Here is a 23,422-nt window from a genome sequence, read left to right as displayed (position 1 = left end):
CGGACGCAACTCATCTTGGTGAGTGAGGCGCAGGGGTGCAGCGCTGTGTCCCAAGAGTGGGAGGAACTCAGCTGGTTTGGGCGAAGCGCCGTTGTATCGCAACAGTGGACGAGACCCCGCTGGGTGAGTGGAGCGTTGCTGCACCGCAAGAGTGGACGAACCCTTGTCGGGTGAGTGGAGCGTTGGGGGTGCAGCTGAGGGGCCTCCACCTGGGGAGGTGGGAGAGGCTCGTCCGCGCCGCCTCTCCCTCCCAGTGCACCCCACGCCGTCTCCTGGCGCTGACATTCGTGATGGCCGGACCAGGCGATAAGAGACGGGGGGGGGTCGGAGGCATAAGCAAGACATCCCCCCCGTGGCCTGCAAGGCGCCAGAAGAGGATGGGAGGACCAGTACATTCCGGGCCATCCACCCCACGACTTCTCCGGCCGATGGCGGCCAGCCGGGCCCCGCCCTGCACGTGTCGAGGCCTCGTCTTCCGGATGGGCGTAACCGTGGACCTGTTGCACTTCGGGAGCTTCCGGAATGGGGGTAGGTATCTGCTGACTTGTATCTATCTCATGTTACCGTTATTGGGCGTGGCGGGCGGTGGGACAGACATGTTTGGAGCAGTGAGGTGCGGCGGAGCCTAGCTACCTCGTGGCTGCCGTGATGTCAAGCTTGGCTTCTCTCACCACTTTCATGTTTCTTATTGCGGGCTATTTCTAACGTTTCTTATTTCTAGCGAAGTCAAAAACTCATCAGTGGCCTACTGATTTTGCTCGATTTCTTTTTCCTTCCTTTTCTAGTGTGTTTCGTGCTAAAGTTTCTGTTAACAGGATACGGTGATTACTTCGTATTTTACATATGTCCTTTTTATTAGGGGTGCCCTCCGGTTGAGCCAGATGATCTACCTCTAATAAATGGTCCGGGTGGAACTAGTTTACCAATCAGTGGGGAGTAGATAGGCATGACAGATTACAACGGGGGACAAAGGTCCGCATTACCTACCCTTCACTACTTGCAAAGACTAGACAGAATATTTCTATTCCACGTTATTTGCAAACAGAGAATACCTCAAAAGAACTATTCCTTGAACAATAAATGTCCAGACAATCAATCAATCAGTGGGGAGAAAAACAGGCATGACGGATTACAACGGGGGACAAAAGTCCGCATTACCTATCCTTCGCTATCTGCAAAGGGAGACAGAATATTCCTATTCTTCTCTGTTTGTAGACAGGGTATATCTCAAAAGAGCGATAATCGATAAAAATCGATAACAAACAATCAGTGGGGAGAAGGATAGGCATGACGGATTACAATGGGGGACAAAAGTCTGCATTACCTACCCTTCACTATCTGCAAAGGGAGACAGAATATTCCTATTCTTCCCCGTTTGTAGACAGCGAATGTCTCAAAGAGCAACAGAGCAACCAATCAATCAGTGGGGAGAAAAATAGGCATGACGGATTACAGCGGGGGACAAAAGTCCGCATTACCTATCCTTCACTATTTGCAAAGAGAGAGAAACGTTCCTATTCGTCGCTGTTTGCTAACAGAGAATGTCTCAAAGAGAACCAATACTTCAAGTAGCAACCAAGGCTAAATGAACCAATCAATGAACAATACCAGTATTTAAATACCGATTCCAATACAAACAATCAATCAATCAGATGGATAAAGCCATCCTACCAATCAGACGTAAAGACGTCCTACTTAACCTTACCCGGACCGGACCGTGTGGACAGTTCTTCGCCTTCCCTTTCCAGCGCCCGATCGTTCTCTTACTCCATGTTTTTACCGCAGCATTCCCGTGGAATTCTAGTCAGGACAGTAGGTCGCTTGAGAGAGGTCCGTTCGGAATCGGTGAAGTTCATTCAATCGGCAGCCGGACGAGGGCCCTCTCAAGGCAGGTATACTCCAATCGTTTAGATGTTCACCCCATCGTCTGGACCTCTCTTACCGGACCTTATGTCGCTGATTGGCCCTGCGTTGGGACGCCAATTGAGGAAAAACAGCCCAAATTACAACCAATGCCCAGGTTGCTGGCACGAGACGCCTCTTAGTTCCCATCTTGAACAGTTACCAAATAAAGAGACGGGCGCTGGGAGCAGGAATGCAAGAACAGAGTTTTATTTCTCATGAGGAGAGCCTGTCATTTCGGACACGCACACAATGTCTTCAAGAGGTGCTCTAACAAGTTTCTCTGAGGCTTCGTCTTTTATACACAGGTTTATGATGCACAAACATTCCTTATTGCAATAAAGACACTTTGAAGTACGAAAAGGCACGTTTGGAATCCCAGCTTCAGGCCTATTCCCATACCTGTCGCTCGGATGTCGTTTCCCCTCCCAAATGTAACAAGTGATTGTAATCTTGTAGCCGGACATTCCAACAGGACACGAGGGCAAGAGGGGATGGTCAGATCTAAGGTTGGGCAGGCGATAAGATCGGGCACTTCGGTTGGTGTATCACGTTTTGCTATGCGGGGCCGGGGGGGGGGGGGTACATCCACAAGGCTTGGTTTTATGACTTGGGACCGGGTCGAGAGGCCAGGTGTAGCCGGGGGGGGTCATCAGAAGAGGGGAAGGGTGTTCCTGGGAGGAATGCAGGGGGTGTCGGTTGGGCAGGGGTGTCACTTTTAGAGCAGGGTCGCGCAGAGGGAGAGGGTTTTATGGCCTATGCATGAGAGAGCGGGGGTGTTCAACGCGCGCGGGGGGACGTGCTGGGGATTTAACAAACGGGCAGAGAGGCCTTGGTGCCTAAAATGGCTGTTGTGTACGTGCGCGCATGGGCCTATGCTGGCGGGATGATGCGGTCAATGCTTCGCGGTATTCGTTCTGCTTACAGCGAGGGGTATGGTGAACACAAATGAACGCCGCTTATGTACATATACATTGTCATTTTCCACAAGGTGATCCTCCCAGGTGGAGCTAAAGACAGCAATATCATCCAGATATGCTGCGCAAAAGTCATCCAACCCAGTAAGGACTTGATTCACCAACCTTTGGAAGGTGGCAGGTGCATTTTTCAAACCAAAGGGCATCACCGCAAATTGATAATGCCCACCTGGGGTAGAAAATGCTGTCTTGGCTTTAGACTCCTCAACTAACCTGATTTGCCAGTAGCCAGCTGTCAAGTCAAATGTGCTCAAATACTTGGCAGAAGCCAATTTGTCTATGAGCTCATCTGCCCTTGGAATAGGGTGTGCATCTGTCCTGGTGACAGCATTGAGTCATCTGTAATCCACACAGAACCTCATCTCTCTCTTTCCATCTTTGGTGTGAGGTTTGGGGACCAGAACCACTGGGCTAGCCCAGGGGCTCTCTGAAGGCTCAATGACACCTAATTCCAGCATCTTTTGCACCTCAGTCTTGATACAATCTCTGACATGGTCAGGTTGCCTGTAAATTTTGTTTTTCACAGGAAGACTGTCACCAGTGTCCACCACATGGGTACACCAGTTAGTCTGACTGGGTGTCAGCGAGAACATATGTCGATATGACTGCAAAACCTGTCTACAGTCATGTTGCTGATGTTCAGTGAGGCTACCATCTAAGGCCACACCATCAACTGAGCCATCCTCAGGGTTCTGAGTCAGCAGGTCTGGGAGAGGGTCACTCTCTTCCTCCTGCCCCTCCAGTGGCGGTGCGTCCATTGTGGGCGTTGAGGCATTGCCCCACTAGCCATGGACGACCGCCGCTGGTGCCAACAGCATGCATAACATAGTTCAAACACATTTGTTTCAAATAAATCAGAGTGCACTGACTCGGCGCTAGCGGGCCGGGACGAGCCCGACAGAATCGGGCATTGCTTATGGAAGTGGGCCGTGGGGGGCGGAGTTGCGGGAGAGTGAGTGACAGCGCCAGTACTGGACAGCGCACAGGCAGGTAGTTGCAGCGGGGTCGGGGTGACTGCGCATGCGACAGCCAGGAGTACTCATAATTGAGACTGGCCTGCGCATGCGTACACCTATTGGACCTCGCCCCCCCACCCCCCCCAAGCACTAAAACACTGGCAGGGCCCCGGTCTCATTATGGGCAGATTTTCTCCTGCTCGTAGGCCAATCCTGGCGCAGTGGCGGTGTTAAGGCTGCGCCAGGATTGGCTGAGTAGACAGCATGGTTAGGATCATGGTGCCGTGCGTGGGTGTTTGCTGCTCTGATCAGTATGGCCAATCACGTATGGGTATATCAAGCCATGTCGAGGTGATTGGCCATTTCTGTAAGCTGCAGTGACGTGACCGCGCGTGGCGCACCAGTGCCACAACTTAGTCAACAACAAGTAGTGATAGTGAAACTGAAAGTCAGTAGACCAGACCCGACCAGCTGGGCCTGTCTATGAGTGTGGATGTAGCCTGGTGTCTAGACTCTATAGTTTATTCGTATGTGACTGCAGTCACAGTGCACGGATATGTTCATGTATGACGATCACAAATCAATATTTTTTATCTGTGCGTATGCACTAATCAAACTAATTATGTGTTGGGTTTATCAACGCTTATTTCTTTCCGCCCTGACCCGACACGTCAGCCCTTCGACGACGTCGTGTTTAGGCATCACTGTCACAAAGTATTTTCTTGCCTTTTTAACTCCGCAAGTTTACTAAGTTGCCTTCCAAATGCGTCTCTAATGAGACATAATCTCGTTTTTGTCCATTTTGTAGGCCATTTATCCTCCTAATATAAACATTATTTTTAATTAGAAATGAATATGAATGTCACTCAGTACTGCAAACCCATCTGTTGTAGCAGGACCGGGGAGCCTCGTGCACAGATCCTTATTGTTTTGCGTCTGTTATCTGATTCATTTTAACATCTTCTAAATGCATTTGTGCCCAAGGCCTATTAAATTAGGTGATAACATTAAGGCTCTTGAACACGAACACCACCACTTAAATGATTTGTACTTTTTCTGTACTCCAGCAGATTTTAGAAACAAGAACATTGCTGTGTCATCTACATTCATAAATGTATTAAGATTTATAATAACAATGAATTGCGAGAGATTTGTCTTGCTTTGTTGAGTCCGTGCAGTTTAAATCAAGAATCCTGCAAGACATCACTTTCTATAGAAACGAGTAAAACTGATCTGCTTCTCGTTAACCAAAGATAAACTAAATAATTCGAAAGTCCATACACAAACATAGATGTCATCTAGTTTATTCTATAAATACTACTCACTAAAATAGTTCATGAATTACGCTACTGGAAATGTGGAGCAATTTCAATTAAATGGTATTTAAGTAGGGCTATGAAGCATAGGCATTTACAATTTCCTTACTCCTAGGCAAAGTTGTATTTTAAAAGTTTCCATGTACAATTTTTACAAACTCACGATAATAACTCTCAACGCAAATAAACTGATTATCATTAATGTATGCGTGTATGTGTTTCATGAGTCGATTGATTTTGATAGAATAATGAATTATGAATTCATACAATTTGGGGGCATCCTTCCCGATTGACAGGAGTGGGCGGAGTTTCTCCGCACAAGTCCAGTGGTTAGATGAGCTTCCTCTGCCCCTGAGGCAGCCCCATCCAGCTCCACCGTTTGAAAATCATCATATTGCCTGATCAAGGCGTGTGGACTGGTGTGCAGATGCAATAGAGTGGCATGAAAGCACTCCTCCGCTGCACTGATTTGAGTGACCCCCACGTTTGGGGGTGGGTAGGATTGGCGTAACTATCAAAAGTGCAGCAGGTGCAGTGACATTAAGGTCCAGTAACCCGTGTTCTTTCCTGCATCACAGCTCCTGATACTCTTGCTACATCATTATCATCAGGAGCTGGTGCAATAAACCCACGACATCTGGGCCACTGCACTAACCCCAAAAGGTAAACCTCAATAGTGGGATCAATAGTGGAATCCGAAACGTGACGTCTATGTGTGTATTCACGTATGTATTTTGTCCACATGTAGAGAACTGCCCTCTGTACTAGATGCGTCTTCTACGAGCTGCACTTAATAGCAATGACCAGGCTTTTTGTTGGAGGGGCTAACATTACGGTAATGCCCAAGAGAAAGATTGTAGGCACATCCTGGACAAAGCCTTGTTGAACACAGATATGAGTTTGGATTTCAGGTATTTCTCATGGAACTAATGACTTTCACTTTGTACCAAAGTTACTTTAAGTATGACAACAAGTGGTATCAACAACTCACAGGAACCGCCATGGGAAATTCGGCGGCCCCGGTATACGCGAATATCTTCATGGAAGACTTTGAAGAATCCAACATGTTGTCGAAACCCATCTGGAAAGAAAACCTGAAATTCATAGTTCGTTACATTGACGACATTTTTATCATGTGGAAATCCTCCAAAACTCTGCTAGAAACTGCGCTAGAAGAATTTAACAGACAGGACAGCCGAATTCAAATAACGTGGGACATATCAGAATCCACGGTAACCTTTCTTGATGTCAGAATCACCCACACTGAAAAAGGTTTTGAAACTAATGTATATCGCAAAGACACTGACAAGAACAATTTGTTACACTACACTAGTTTTCATCAGCCAAGTTTGAAACTACATCTACCCTATTCCCAAATGGCAAGGGTCAAAAGGATAACTTCAGATAACGAAAATGTAAAACAAACCTGGGATGAGATGGGCTTAAGATTCATAAACAGAGGTTATCCCAAAGAGGTGATTAACAAAGCCAGAGAAAAAGTGGATAATATGGATAGGAGGAATCTTCTAAAAACAACCCAAAAACGTGAAGAAACACGCATAGTTGCGGTATCCAAATACTCGACACAAAGCAACAACTTCAAGAGGATCATCATAAAACATTGGAGCATGTTAAAATCTGAACCTGATTTTCTAAACACATTTGCACAGAATCCAATATTTGCACACACCAGGGCACAGAACTTAGGAGAAATCCTCAAACAATGGAAACCAGCAACTGGTACATTCAAAGGAACCAAACCATGTCTAAACTGTGGTTGTTGTAACAACATAATCAAAGGAAATTCCATTAATCACCCAATGAAAGGGAATAAAATAAAGATCAGAGTCAACGCTACATGCAACTCCAAGAATGTAATTTACGTACTGAAATGCCCATGTGGCAAATTGTACATTGGCAAAACGGAGAGAAGCATCAAGGTAAGGCTGACCGAACATAAATCCAACATCAGACTGAAGAACTTAAAATCAACAGTAGCCACACACTTCATAGAGGCAAAACACAACATCTCTCAACTACAGTACATCATCCTGGAAGTAGTAGAGAAAGCAGAAGGAAGAGACAATACCAAACACATGCTACAACGTGGAAACTTTTGGATTCACAAACTGTCTACCCATAGTCCCAATGGACTGAATAAAAGGAGCGAACTATCGTGCTATCTCTAAATAGCAATTGGTAATGTATATTAGTAAAGGGTACCACCGGTCCCCCTTGCACTGGACTGAATGACCTGCGATATTGCATGCACTATTTTTTAGTTGTTTTCTGTTTGAATGTAATTTCTAATAATGTTCAGCCAAATACATGTAATTCTTCTCACTCACGACACACTAAGTGAATGCATAGCACTAGCATCTAAGTTTTGGCCCTTGGTTGCAGCTGCATACCAGGGTTCGATCCCCTTATACCACCGGTATATATAACCTCCAGTTTTTACTTTTAGAATTATTTTGATCCACCATTCTGGTCACCTTAAAATAGTTTGATTTATTATTTGACACCGGATAGTAGAGTTAACATAGTCTATCCCGGCGGGTTTTGATCGCCGTATCTTCCTCCCGCCTCACGATCACGTGAGCGGAATGAGAGCTTATAGGAACAGTTGTTGTTGGTTACCATGACTACCATCCGTTTTCGGAAGGGCTGAGAACGCCGATTGAGACGCCGAACTATTTGATACTAGGTCAGTTTCCCGAATGCTCTAAACTATACTTTAGTTCTGATTAGAGTTGTATATACGCGAACAGAGTATTCACCCGAGCGCTTGCATCTATCTCTGTTTTCACAGATTCTGAATCCAATAGAGAATACAGTGACACGTGAGTGAACCTATTAGCACACTTAGAATATACACCGATGAGCGTTAAGTAATGTGTTAGTCATTGTGTTTTGAAAAGTATGTCAATGGTTTGAACAGATTTAAAAATTACACGCTTTACATTTTAATTTTGGCATTATATGTTTCTTTGTTTTAGAGTATGTATTCCCTGATGAAGGGCGCTTCGGTACGCCTGAAATGCATTGGATAACAAAACAATCTATGTCACTGATGTGAATATACGCTTCTAAATGTTGTGAACGATTTAAACAACAAATATAAAACACACAAGTAAATATAAAGATAAAGAGAATAAACGTTTTCCAAAATGGATAAAAACGTGTGTGGAATCCTCTAATTCTAAGGGAGGAGAAGAGGTGTGCTCTAAGGGGATGTCCCTAATGGTTCATTAGTGACACTGTTCCAGTATTCACTATAGGCACCCAGGGACGTTGGTCGCCACCCTCTGAAGCACCCAATCTTTTTCAAAGTTCATTAAAAACCAAGGCTGTGCACTCACCAAATCAAATTATCATTTATGAAAAGCAGTCCCTCCGAGTGAGTAGCACGCAAAGAACGGAAACATGAGTAACTATGATGAAATAACGAAGAGTACGGAAGCAAGGGCAGACACTTTTGCTTTTAAAGAAACAGAAGCAGACCGTATATATGCCTTGATAAGTGAAGAAATATCGCAGGAAACCTCTACCCGGGGTAAGGAACAAAACATCAAACAACTAATTTACCTAACTAAAAGACAAATCAACCAAAAGCTCCATGCGAGCACATTAATCAAGTATCACCGCGCGCAACGTATACCAAGAGGCCTCAGAATTTCCTTAAAACCTTCGCTCTGCAAAAACTCCAAACAGTTTCAGGACAAATGGTTTGCAATCCTGAATAAATGCTCGCTGGACCTCATTCTGCTAATAATAGAGGAACTTTCTGGAATATTAGAGGAATTGGCCAAAGAAATAACTGAAGTATCAGAGGAACTATCGAAATTACTAACTGAAGAGGAATTATCAAAAACACTGGAAGACATCAAGGAACAGATTGAAAAACACACTAAGGATATCAACGACAGAAAAATCAGGAAGTTCAAAAGGGATACCTTAGATTATAAGTTGGGAGAGGTATATACATGGGCAGACATCTATGCCCAGAAGAGGAGAAATAGACCATACTCACCCAATACGGATACATCCTCCACTGGTAGTGACAGTTCACAGAGAACTCAAAAACAACAACCGAAACAACATGAACAAGTTCCACCTGACTCTAGAGTACAAACAGAAAGGAGAACACAAGAGAATTAATTAGTAGAACAACCAACCACAAGTATGCCAATCACTGCAAGTCCTTTTTTAGAGCAAGGTCAAGCACAAAAGGGCGACCCCGGAGAGGAAAGAAGAGAAAAGGAGAAAGAGAAAGAACATCCTCAGACGAGGAGTACCACGATTCCAAAAAAAGACAAAGACAAGAAAAAAACACAGAACTGAACCAACTAGTCATCAATATAAGTGACTATCAACCGAGTGATTACGAACTAAAATTGTTACAAAGAGGCACGTCATTCGTTCCCACAACAAACACCAATGCATTGGAAACAGAGGTGAGTTTTTTTAAACTCATGCGAAAACTTAGACTGAGGCATTTTTTTGACCACGTGCTCCACATTCTGATAAAGAAACTGAAGATCAATTACATGGATTACGTACAACCAGCACGTTCCAAGCTCCTATAAGCCACAAAACATTGGACTTGTTTGAAAAAATGGTAAAACAGGAACTGGCTCAATTGAAATGGGATAAAAAGACAAAAAGAAATATGACACAGAAAGACTTGGGTACCCTAAGGAAATTAGCAATGAACTCGCACATCAGATTTACCAAAGCCGATAAAGGGGGTGCATTAGTCATTATGAACAATGATATGTATGAAAAGAAAGTCCAGGAACATATTTCAGATACTAACACTTACTTACCACTTGATGGGAATCCCACCAACGAATTTATCAAAATATTGGCCAACATTGTCAATAAGGCATATGAGATGGGAACTATTAATATCAAAACTAAGAACTTTTTGATCAAGACAAATCCAAAAAGTCCGGTATTTTATATGGTACCAAAAGTTCACAAAGATCTAATGGACCCACCACTACGACCAATAGTATCAACCAGAGGAAGTTTACATGAGCCTATAGGTCAACTAATTGACAAATACCTCCAGCCTACAGTCAGAAAAATGAGAACTTATGTAAAAGACACGACTGACTTTCTACTGAAACTAGAGGAAATACAAATGGAGCCAAATGAATCTGTCATCATGTGCACGGCAGATGTAAAATCTTTGTACACAGTGATACCACATCAGTTGGGAATGGAGGCTATTGAAAAAGCCTTGTTGAACACAGATATGAGTTTGGATTTCAGGTATTTCTCATGGAACTAATGACTTTCACTTTGTACCAAAGTTACTTTAAGTATGACAACAAGTGGTATCAACAACTCACAGGAACCGCCATGGGAAATTCGGCGGCCCCGGTATACGCGAATATCTTCATGGAAGACTTTGAAGAATCCAACATGTTGTCGAAACCCATCTGGAAAGAAAACCTGAAATTCATAGTTCGTTACATTGACGACATTTTTATCATGTGGAAATCCTCCAAAACTCTGCTAGAAACTGCGCTAGAAGAATTTAACAGACAGGACAGCCGAATTCAAATAACGTGGGACATATCAGAATCCACGGTAACCTTTCTTGATGTCAGAATCACCCACACTGAAAAAGGTTTTGAAACTAATGTATATCGCAAAGACACTGACAAGAACAATTTGTTACACTACACTAGTTTTCATCAGCCAAGTTTGAAACTACATCTACCCTATTCCCAAATGGCAAGGGTCAAAAGGATAACTTCAGATAACGAAAATGTAAAACAAACCTTGGATGAGATGGGCTTAAGATTCATAAACAGAGGTTATCCCAAAGAGGTGATTAACAAAGCCAGAGAAAAAGTGGATAATATGGATAGGAGGAATCTTCTAAAAACAACCCAAAAACGTGAAGAAACACGCATAGTTGTGGTATCCAAATACTCGACACAAAGCAACAACTTCAAGAGGATCATCATAAAACATTGGAGCATGTTAAAATCTGAACCTGATTTTCTAAACACATTTGCACAGAATCCAATATTTGCACACACCAGGGCACAGAACTTAGGAGAAATCCTCAAACAATGGAAACCAGCAACTGGTACATTCAAAGGAACCAAACCATGTCTAAACTGTGGTTGTTGTAACAACATAATCAAAGGAAATTCCATTAATCACCCAATGAAAGGGAATAAAATAAAGATCAGAGTCAACGCTACATGCAACTCCAAGAATGTAATTTACGTACTGAAATGCCCATGTGGCAAATTGTACATTAGCAAAACGGAGAGAAGCATCAAGGTAAGGCTGACCGAACATAAATCCAACATCAGACTGAAGAACTTAAAATCAACAGTAGCCACACACTTCATAGAGGCAAAACACAACATCTCTCAACTACAGTACATCATCCTGGAAGTAGTAGAGAAAGCAGAAGGAAGAGACAATACCAAACACATGCTACAACGTGGAAACTTTTGGATTCACAAACTGTCTACCCATAGTCCCAATGGACTGAATAAAAGGAGCGAACTATCGTGCTATCTCTAAATAGCAATTGGTAATGTATATTAGTAAAGGGTACCACCGGTCCCCCTTGCACTGGACTGAATGACCTGCGATATAGCATGCACTATTTTTTAGTTGTTTTCTGTTTGAATGTAATTTCTAATAATGTTCAGCCAAATACATGTAATTCTTCTCACTCACGACACACTAAGTGAATGCATAGCACTAGCATCTAAGTTTTGGCCCTTGGTTGCAGCTGCATACCAGGGTTCGATCCCCTTATACCACCGGTATATATAACCTCCAGTTTTTACTTTTAGAATTATTTTGATCCACCATTCTGGTCACCTTAAAATAGTTTGATTTATTATTTGACACCGGATAGTAGAGTTAACATAGTCTATCCCGGCGGGTTTTGATCGCCGTATCTTCCTCCCGCCTCAGGATCATGTGAGCGGAATGAAAGCTTATAGGAACAGTTGTTGTTGGTTACCATGACTACCATCCGTTTTCGGAAGGGCTGAGAACGCCGATTGAGACGCCGAACCATTTGATTCTAGGTCAGTTTCCCGAATGCTCTAAACTATACTTTAGTTCTGATTAGAGTTGTATATACGCGAACAGAGTATTCACCCGAGCGCTTGCATCTATCTCTGTTTTCACAGATTCTGAATCCAATAGAGAATACAGTGACACGTGAGTGAACCTATTAGCACACTTAGAATATACACCGATGAGCGTTAAGTAATGTGTTAGTCATTGTGTTTGGTTTGAAAAGTATGTCAATGGTTTGAACAGATTTAAAAATTACACGCTTTACATTTTAATTTTGGCATTATATGTTTCTTTGTTTTAGAGTATGTATTCCCTGATGAAGGGTGCTTCGGTACGCCCGAAATGCATTGGATAACAAAACAATCTATGTCACTGATGTGAATATACGCTTCTAAATGTTGTGAACGATTTAAACAACAAATATAAAACACACAAGTAAATATAAAGATAAAGAGAATAAACGTTTTCCAAAATGGATAAAAACGTGTGTGGAATCCTCTAATTCCAAGGGAGGAGAAGAGGTGTGCTCTAAGGGGATGTCCCTAATGGTTCATTAGTGATACTGTTCCAGTATTCATTATAGGCACCCAGGGACGTTGGTCGCCACCCTCTGAAGCACCTAATCTTTTTCAAAGTTCATTAAAAACCAAGGCTGTGCACTCACCAAATCAAATTATCATTTATGAAAAGCAGTCCCTCCGAGTGAGTAGCACGCAAAGAACGGAAACATGAGTAACTATGATGAAATAACGAAGAGTACGGAAGCAAGGGCAGACACTTTTGCTTTTAAAGAAACAGAAGCAGACCGTATATATGCCTTGATAAGGGAAGAAATATCGCAGGAAACCTCTACCCGGGGTAAGGAACAAAACATCAAACAACTAATTTACCTAACTAAAAGACAAATCAACCAAAAGCTCCATGCGAGCACATTAATCAAGTATCACCGCGCGCAACGTATACCAAGAGGCCTCAGAATTTCCTTAAAACCTTCGCTCTGCAAAAACTCCAAACAGTTTCAGGACAAATGGTTTGCAATCCTGAATAAATGCTCGCTGGACCTCATTCTGCTAATAATAGAGGAACTTTCTGGAATATTCGAGGAATTGGCCAAAGAAATAACTGAAGTATCAGAGGAACTATCGAAATTACTAACTGACGAGGAATTATCAAAAACACTGGAAGACATCAAGGAACAGATTGAAAAACACACTAAGGATATCAACGACAGAAAAATCAGGAAGTTCAAAAGGGATACCTTAGATTATAAGTTGGGAGAGGTATATACATGGGCAGACATCTATGCCCAGAAGAGGAGAAATAGACCATACTCACCCAATACGGATACATCCTCCACTGGTAGTGACAGTTCACAGAGAACTCAAAAACAACAACCGAAACAACATGAACAAGTTCCACCTGACTCTAGAGTACAAACAGAAAGGAGAACACAAGAGAATTCATTAGTAGAACAACCAACCACAAGTATGCCAATCACTGCAAGTCCTTTTTTAGAGCATCTAAGTTTTGGCCCTTGGTTGCAGCTGCATACCAGGGTTCGATCCCCTTATACCACCGGTATATATAACCTCCAGTTTTTACTTTTAGAATTATTTTGATCCACCATTCTGGTCACCTTAAAATAGTTTGATTTATTATTTGACACCGGATAGTAGAGTTAACATAGTCTATCCCGGCGGGTTTTGATTGCCGTATCTTCCTCCCGCCTCACGATCACGTGAGCGGAATGAGAGCTTATAGGAACAGTTGTTGTTGGTTACCATGACTACCATCCGTTTTCGGAAGGGCTGAGAACGCCGATTGAGACGCCGAACCATTTGATTCTAGGTCAGTTTCCCGAATGCTCTAAACTATACTTTAGTTCTGATTAGAGTTGTATATACGCGAACAGAGTATTCACCCGAGCGCTTGCATCTATCTCTGTTTTCACAGATTCTGAATCCAATAGAGAATACAGTGACACGTGAGTGAACCTATTAGCACACTTAGAATATACACCGATGAGCGTTAAGTAATGTGTTAGTCATTGTGTTTGGTTTGAAAAGTATGTCAATGGTTTGAACAGATTTAAAAATTACACGCTTTACATTTTAATTTTGGCATTATATGTTTCTTTGTTTTAGAGTATGTATTCCCTGATGACGACAGAAAAATCAGGAAGTTCAAAAGGGATACCTTAGATTATAAGTTGGGAGAGGTATATACATGGGCAGACATCTATGCCCAGAAGAGGAGAAATAGACCATACTCACCCAATACGGATACATCCTCCACTGGTAGTGACAGTTCACAGAGAACTCAAAAACAACAACCGAAACAACATGAACAAGTTCCACCTGACTCTAGAGTACAAACAGAAAGGAGAACACAAGAGAATTCATTAGTAGAACAACCAACCACAAGTATGCCAATCACTGCAAGTCCTTTTTTAGAGCAAGGTCAAGCACAAAAGGGCGACCCCGGAGAGGAAAGAAGAGAAAAGGAGAAAGAGAAAGAACATCCTCAGACGAGGAGTACCATGATTCCAAAAAAAGACAAAGACAAGAAAAAAACACAGAACTGAACCAACTAGTCATCAATATAAGTGACTATCAACCGAGTGATTACGAACTAAAATTGTTACAAAGAGGCACGTCATTCGTTCCCACAACAAACACCAATGCATTGGAAACAGAGGTGAGTTTTTTTAAACTCATGCGAAAACTTAGACTGAGGCATTTTTTTGACCGCGTGCTCCCACATTCTGATAAAGAAACTGAAGATCAATTACGTGGATTACGTACAACCAGCACGTTCCAAGCTCCTATAAGCCACAAAACATTGGACTTGTTTGAAAAAATGGTAAAACAGGAACTGGCTCAATTGAAATGGGATAAAAAGACAAAAAGAAATATGACACAGAAAGACTTGGGTACCCTAAGGAAATTAGCAACAAACTCGCACATCAGATTTACCAAAGCCGATAAAGGGGGTGCATTAGTCATTATGAACAATGATATGTATGAAAAGAAAGTCCAGGAACATATTTCAGATACTAACACTTACTTACCACTTGATGGGAATCCCACCAACGAATTTATCAAAATATTGACCAACATTGTCAATAAGGCATATGAGATGGGAACTATTAATATCAAAACTAAGAACTTTTTGATCAAGACAAATCCAAAAAGTCCGGTATTTTATATGGTACCAAAAGTTCACAAAGATCTAATGGACCCACCACTACGACCAATAGTATCAACCAGAGGAAGTTTACATGAGCCTATAGGTCAACTAATTGACAAATACCTCCAGCCTACAGTCAGAAAAATGAGAACTTATGTAAAAGACACGACTGACTTTCTACTGAAACTAGAGGAAATACAAATGGAGCCAAATGAATCTGTCATCATGTGCACGGCAGATGTAAAATCTTTGTACACAGTGATACCACATCAGTTGGGAATGGAGGCTATTGAAAAAGCCTTGTTGAACACAGATATGAGTTTGGATTTTCAGGTATTTCTCATGGAACTAATGACTTTCACTTTGTACCAAAGTTACTTTAAGTATGACAACAAGTGGTATTAACAACTCACAGGAACCGCCATGGGAAATTCGGCGGCCCCGGTATACGCGAATATCTTCATGGAAGACTTTAAAGAATCCAACATGTTGTCGAAACCCATCTGGAAAGAAAACCTGAAATTCATAGTTCATTACATTGACGACATTTTTATCATGTGGAAATCCTCCAAAACTCTGCTAGAAACTGCGCTAGAAGAATTTAACAGACAGGACAGCCGAATTCAAATAACGTGGGACATATCAGAATCCACGGTAACCTTTCTTGATGTCAGAATCACCCACACTGAAAAAGGTTTTGAAACTAATGTATATCGCAAAGACACTGACAAGAACAATTTGTTACACTACACTAGTTTTCATCAGCCAAGTTTGAAACTACATCTACCCTATTCCCAAATGGCAAGGGTCAAAAGGATAACTTCAGATAACGAAAATGTAAAACAAACCTTGGATGAGATGGGCTTAAGATTCATAAACAGAGGTTATCCCAAAGAGGTGATTAACAAAGCCAGAGAAAAAGTGGATAATATGGATAGGAGGAATCTTCTAAAAACAACCCAAAAACGTGAAGAAACACGCATAGTTGCGGTATCCAAATACTCGACACAAAGCAACAACTTCAAGAGGATCATCATAAAACATTGGAGCATGTTAAAATCTGAACCTGATTTTCTAAACACATTTGCACAGAATCCAATATTTGCACACACCAGGGCACAGAACTTAGGAGAAATCCTCAAACAATGGAAACCAGCAACTGGTACATTCAAAGGAACCAAACCATGTCTAAACTGTGGTTGTTGTAACAACATAATCAAAGGAAATTCCATTAATCACCCAATGAAAGGGAATAAAATAAAGATCAGAGTCAACGCTACATGCAACTCCAAGAATGTAATTTACGCACTGAAATGCCCATGTGGCAAATTGTACATTGGCAAAACGGAGAGAAGCATCAAGGTAAGGCTGACCGAACATAAATCCAACATCAGACTGAAGAACTTAAAATCAACAGTAGCCACACACTTCATAGAGGCAAAACACAACATCTCTCAACTACAGTACATCATCCTGGAAGTAGTAGAGAAAGCAGAAGGAAGAGACAATACCAAACACATGCTACAACGTGAAAACTTTTGGATTCACAAACTGTCTACCCATAGTCCCAATGGACTGAATGAAAGGAGCGAACTATTGTGCTATCTCTAAATAGCAATTGGTAATGTATATTAGTAAAGGGTACCACCGGTCCCCCTTGCACTGGACTGAATGACCTGCGATATAGCATGCACTATTTTTTAGTTGTTTTCTGTTTGAATGTAATTTCTAATAATGTTCAGCCAAATACATGTAATTCTTCTCACTCACGACACACTAAGTGAATGCATAGCACTAGCATCTAAGTTTTGGCCCTTGGTTGCAGCTGCATACCAGGGTTCGATCCCCTTATACCACCGGTATATATAACCTCCAGTTTTTACTTTTAGAATTATTTTGATCCACCATTCTGGTCACCTTAAAATAGTTTGATTTATTATTTGACACCGGATAGTAGAGTTAACATAGTCTATCCCGGCGGGTTTTGATCGCCGTATCTTCCTCCCGCCTCACGATCACGTGAGCGGAATGAGAGCTTATAGGAACAGTTGTTGTTGGTTACCATGACTACCATCCGTTTTCGGAAGGGCTGAGAACGCCGATTGAGACGCCGAACCATTTGATACTAGGTCAGTTTCCCGAATGCTCTAAACTATACTTTAGTTCTGATTAGAGTTGTATATACGCGAACAGAGTATTCACCCGAGCGCTTGCATCTAACTCTGTTTTCACAGATTCTGAATCCAATAGAGAATACAGTGACACGTGAGTGAACCTATTAGCACACTTAGAATATACACCGATGAGCGTTAAGTAATGTGTTAGTCATTGTGTTTTGAAAAGTATGTCAATGGTTTGAACAGATTTAAAAATTACACGCTTTACATTTTAATTTTGGTATTATATGTTTCTTTGTTTTAGAGTATGTATTCCCTGATGAAGGGCGCTTCGGTACGCCCGAAATGCATTGGATAACAAAACAATCTATGTCACTGATGTGAATATACGCTTCTAAATGTTGTGAACGATTTAAACAACAAATATAAAACACACAAGTAAATATAAAGATAAAGAGAATAAACGTTTTCCAAAATGGATAAAAATGTGTGTGGAATCCTCTAATTCCAAGGGAGGAGAAGAGGTGTGCTCTAAGGGGATGTCCCTAATGGTTCATTAGTGACACTGTTCCAGTATTCATTATAGGCACCCAGGGACGTTGGTCGCCACCCTCTGAAGCACCCAATCTTTTTCAAAGTTCATTAAAAACCAAGGCTGTGCACTCACCAAATCAAATTATCATTTATGAAAAGCTCTTTAATAATGTAATACCTGCACTTTCACAATTGCTTTATTAACCTTCCTGCTTTCTCAAATTTGCTTGAAAATGCGCCATTTTTCCACTATTTTTTTCATAATTTTCTCGGGGGGAATTCCCCCCGAACCCTCCTTAGGGGGTTCGGGCGCGCTCGCTCTGCTCGCACGCTAGGGTGCAGTATGATTAACAGTTTCCGCCCCATCAGTATCAAATGTCACCAGCCGCCACTGTGCCCCTCATCTGTAGCCATGAACAAGCTCATGTCTGCCCTGTCAACATATGCTTTCAGCCTGTTAACATGGAGCACCCTGTGGGGGCTCCTGGGAGTTCCTAGGTCCACCAAGTAGGTAACCTCTCCCTTCTTTTCAATGATAGTATGGGGTCCAGACCATTTGTCTTGGAGTGCTGCTGGGGCCACTGGCTCCAACACCCATACTTTCTGTCCAGGCTGGTACTCAGTCAAGACAGCCTTTTGGTCATGCCAAGCTTTTTGTAATTCTTGGCTAGCCTCAATGTTTTTGGATGCCTTCTCCATATACTCAGCCATCCTGGAGCGGAGACCAAGTTGGGCTTTTTGAGAGGTAACTCCCATCCTTCCCTCACCAAACACACGGGTCCTCTTACAGGGTGCCCAAACAACAATTCAAAGGGGCTGAAGCCAACCCCCTTTTGTGGGACCTCTATGTAAGCAAACAGAAGGCAGGGTAGAAGGATGTCCCATCTTCGCCTGAGCTTTTCTGGTAATCCTTTGATCATACCCTTCAGGGTTTTGTTAAATCTTTCAACACGCCCATTGCATTGTGGATGATAGGGAGAGGTGAACTTGTAGTTGACACCACATTCCTTCCACATAGCTGTTAAGTATCCTGACATGAAGTTGGCATCTCTATCAGATACTACCTCCTTAGGAAACCCCACTCTGGAGAAAACTCCAAGTAAGGCCCTGGCCACAACAGGAGCTTTTGTGGTCCTAAGTGGAATTGCCTCTGGGTACCTGGTGGCATGGCCCACCACCACCAGTATGAATCTGTGCCCAGATGCTGTAGGGGGATCCATTGGACCAACAATGTCAATCCCCACTCTTTCAAAGGGCACCCCCATCACAGGTAGTTGTATCAGGGGGCCTTTGTGGTACCACCTGCTTTGCCACTGGCATGGCAGGTTACACAGGAGCGACAAAACTCCTTTGTATCTTCAGACATGTGAGGCCAGTGAAAGTGACAGACAAGTCTGTCCCAAGTTTTATTCTGGCCTAGGTGTCCTGCTAAGGGGATATCATGTGCCAAGGTAAGAAGGAAGCCCCTAAATTGCAGAGGTATGACCAACCTCCTGGTTGCACCAGGCTTGGGGTCTCTACCCTCTGAATAAAGGAGCCCACCATCCCAATATACTTTATGGGTACCTTGAGCATTCCCAGCAGCCTCAGCAGCAGCCTGCTGTCTGAGGGGTTCAAGAGAAGGACAGGATAACTGAGCCTGCCCCAAGTCTGCCCTAGAAGGTCCCCCTGTCCTCAGAAACTCAACCTGATCAGGTTCAAGCTCTTCAGGGACAGTTCCTTCAGGGGTCTCAAGATCATCTTCCTGTGAAGGCTGATCCTCACTTGTAGGCATTTGGGAAGGCACAGCCTTTCCCCTCCTGTTCCTTGTCTTGGAAGGTACTTGGTCCATTGTTCCAGGATCCAAGACCTGAGGTTCAGAGAGGCACTTTTTGGCCTGTGACCTGGTCACAGCAAGGACATGTGATGATATCCCTAACATCTCTGCATGAGTCCTGTACTCAACTTCTGACCATAGAGAGCTCTCCAGGTCATTGCCCAACAAACATTCTACTGGGAGATCAGCACTAACCACAACTCTTTTTAGGCCAGTTACCCCTCCCCAGGAAAAGTTAACAATTGCCACACTATGTGTAGTAGTGACATTGCTTGCATTGGTCACCAGGTAATTATCACCTGGGATGCACTGTCCAGGGTCCACAAAGCTAGGTGTCACCATAGTGACACTGGCACATGTGTCCCTGTATGCTTGAGCCACTTTTTCATTAATCAAGGGTGTCTGTCTGTACTTGCCCAGATTACTGGGGCTGACAGTAGTGGATAAATCAATTTCCACATCACAAATCAGAACAGCCTGTGTAGGGGTTCTGACTAGGCCAGAATCTCCCTCAGTTCTCAAGGTGATACCCACTACCCCCTTAGTTTGTGGACCAACGCTGTTAACTGTACTAGTGGGTGCAGGTGCCTTAGGGGCTGCAGTGTTGGGGGCTCCACACTTTTTACAATCACTTGTCCAGTGAGAGGTGTTTTTACAAATACTACACCAGGGTTTTCTTTGACCTTCTTTCTTCTTCTTCTTGGAAGTTTGGGACCCACCCTCAGTATTAGTTTGGTGCCCTGTTGAAGACTTCTGGTCTTTAGCTTTCTGCTCCCCACCCTTCTGGTCTGTTTTCTTTTGGTCACCACGCTGGTTCTGGTTCTGGTTCTTTCGCTTAACTCTGGTTCTAACCCATTTGTCTGTCCTCTTTCCCAATTCTTGGGGAGAGGTTAGATCTAAGTCAACCAAATGTTGATGCAACTGCTGGTTCTGACAGTTATTTAAAATCTGTTCTCTCATAAGCAAATTGTACAATCCTTCATAGTCTGTAACCTTACTTCCCAGCAACCAGTCCTCCAGAGCCTTAGTGGCACATTCAACAAATTCAGACCAGTCCTGAGTCTGTGTCTTCTGGGTGTCTCTGAACATTAACCTGTACTGTTCAGTGGTTAAGCCTAACCCATCAATCAGAGCACTCTTCAGGACCAGGTAGTTTCTAGAATCCCCATCACTAACTGTGAGGAGTCTGTCTCGGCCTCTACCTTCAAAGGAGAGCCACAAGATTGCTGCCCACTGCTCCTGAGGGATCTGCTGTACTCTGCAGGCTCTCTCAAGTGCAGTCATCCACTTGTGGATATCATCCCCAACTTTGTAGGGGGGCACAATCTTACTCAGGTTTCTATTGTCATAGGACCTGTCTTTATCCTTAGGGATAGTGCTGCCACTAGTGGATCCTAATCCACTCTCTCTAGGCTGTCTTGCTCTAGCAAGCTTATCTTTGGCCAGGGCAACTTCTAATTCTTGCTTCTGGATCCTAAGTTCAGCCTCTCTCATTTTGGCCTCATGTTCCCTTCTCCGAGGGCTAGTCAACTCCCTTCTGGAGTGACCATGAGAACCTCTAGAAGCATGGGAGGTATTGGATTCACCTGAGTGATTTCTCCTCCTCCGGGGCTCCTGGTTAAGTCCACTTGGGGGTCTGAATGAGTTGGACCCACTTTCAGTCCCAAATAGGCTTAAGTTAGCCTGGTTAAGCCTGCTGACTAACACCTGACTATTTCTCTCATCATCAGACCCACTTTCCTCCTCCTCATCCTCAGGCTGAGTATCTCCAGTGCTCTGGTTTTCCTCATCTATCTGGATGACAGGGACAGGGGCATCAGTGTTATCATCTTCAGAGGGAGAGCCTCCATCTTCAGTCCCTGAGGGGCCTGGTTTGGAGGTCTTTAGAGCTTCAGACTTTTCTAAAAGCTCTCTGAGGTGATCTGCTGTAGGGGTAGGACCCGTTTTGATTCCTCTTAAGGAACACAGCTGCCTCAGTTCTTTAAAGTTAAAGATAGCAAATTTGGATGGTGCACTTGGAGGGTCACTCTCAACAGAGATAGGTCCAGTGGATCCCTCTGCTCCAGATATTGCTCTAGTGTGGGTGGATATGTTGCAATCTACCTACACTGGTGTTTACCTACTAAACCTATCTAGTAGTTGTAGTCAGGGTGTGCTACTCCCTATCCTCTACAACAACTAAGTTCAGTAGAACTTAAGTACACTAGTCTTGTTTTAATGTAACTATCAGGTACCTGTATGATCTATCAAATGATACTCTCAAAGATTGTAATGGTAAAACAACAGCAAGCTCAAATCCCAATCCGCTGCTGTGGTATAAGTCTTCCATCTCTATTGTAGTTTTCTCTTTATTTAGTCTTGTAGTTCTCTCATCTCTGTTAGATTCTTAGCTATGTAATTTAGAATTCTCTTATTGTAAGCTAGTGATCCAGATTCTACTTCAGTGAAGCGGTTGGAGCTGAACTGGAGAGATGCCTGGACTCTAGCACCAGTGGGTCTTATTTATACCATAAGAATAAATAAGTTTAAACCTTATTTCTGCCTCCTCCCGCTCTTTACAATGGCGACGAGGTTAATTAAATAATTATTGACCCACTGTGTAGCCATTTTCAAGAAAAAAAAACTTCTACTTCTCAGAAGCTCTTCGATTCGGACCTCTGCGAGGTTGTGCCGGCTACCACAGTCCTCTTCATGAAGATCTAGGCATCCGGTGTGAAACTCCCGTAATTTTCACACGTTTAAGGTACTGTTACGAACTATTTATTAATGTGGATTTAAAACGGCCCTTACTTTTTCCTTTTGCCGTTGGATGCTGCTCGCGCTTGTTTCATGCGCTGAAGACTCTTCCACGTCCTTTCGCGTTCTGAGCTCTGTGACGCTGTATGCAGTCACGTCTTCGCGTATTGGAACGCATGAGCTCATTGAAACGCATCGTTTTGGACGCAACGTGCGGCCATTTTGACAGCACCTTTTCAAGTTGTCACGGAAACTGTCCATACGCTCATACTTAAAGCGCATATTTGTTTCCATTCCTCGATGAACCTTGATTCGTTCACCATTGTTTACGAATTTAAAGCGCTTATCAGACTAATTTCTCAGCGAACACAGTGATTCGCTCACTTTCTAAATTACTTTTCAAATATACGCATTTATCCTACGATACTGTGCTTTATTCAGCTATTATTCATTTATTTATTTTAAGCACTGCGCTTTTCTTTTATTTTACATCAGTGATTTGCACACTTTTATTTTAAGTGCAAGTTTTATTCTCCTTCAGTGATTTGCACACTGTTATTTTAGGCGCAAGTTACCTATTCAGTGATTTGCACACTTATTCTACTAGTGCAAGTTTCTGTTAATTTCTGTGATTTACACACTTTTTCTACGATTCTTTTATTTTACCTCAGTGATTTGCACACTTTTATTTGAGTGCACGTTTTATCTTCCTCCAGTGATTTGCACACTGTTATTTTAGGTGCAAGTTATCCATTCAGTGGTTTGCACACTTATTCTACAAGTGCAAGTTTCTGTTAATTTCAGTGAT

At 42.8% G+C, this 23,422-nt stretch overlaps 1 protein-coding gene across 1 annotated transcript; it reads right to left on the bottom strand.

The window, feature by feature from the left end:
* Positions 1-17,111: 17,111 nt before the first annotated feature.
* On the bottom strand, positions 17,112-22,908 carry LOC147693220 (uncharacterized). The gene is made up of 3 exons (XM_086933613.1): positions 22,847-22,908; positions 21,081-21,952; positions 17,112-17,122 (listed from the first exon to the last, which is right to left on the bottom strand). The coding sequence occupies exons 1-3, from the start codon at positions 22,906-22,908 to the stop codon at positions 17,112-17,114; spliced, it is 945 nt and encodes a 314-aa protein (XP_086789739.1).
* Positions 22,909-23,422: the final 514 nt, after the last annotated feature.

Source organism: Lissotriton vulgaris, chromosome 8 (genome assembly GCF_964263255.1).
Source record: "Lissotriton vulgaris chromosome 8, aLisVul1.2, whole genome shotgun sequence".
NCBI classification, from domain to species: domain Eukaryota; kingdom Metazoa; phylum Chordata; class Amphibia; order Caudata; family Salamandridae; genus Lissotriton; species Lissotriton vulgaris.
The sequence above is the reverse complement of the archived record's forward strand: the minus strand, read 5'-3'. Positions and strand labels throughout refer to the sequence as shown.

Bases quoted from the DNA above. Each gene is read 5' to 3' on its own strand.
- LOC147693220 (XM_086933613.1), bottom strand. From the start codon at position 22,908: ATGGAAACAAATATGCGCTTTAAGTATGAGCGTATGGACAGTTTCCGT. The intron at 21,953-22,846 runs GTGCTGTCAAAA...CACCCACACTAG, and splicing joins TTCCGTGACAACTTGAAAAG to AGCAATATCTGGAGCAGAGG.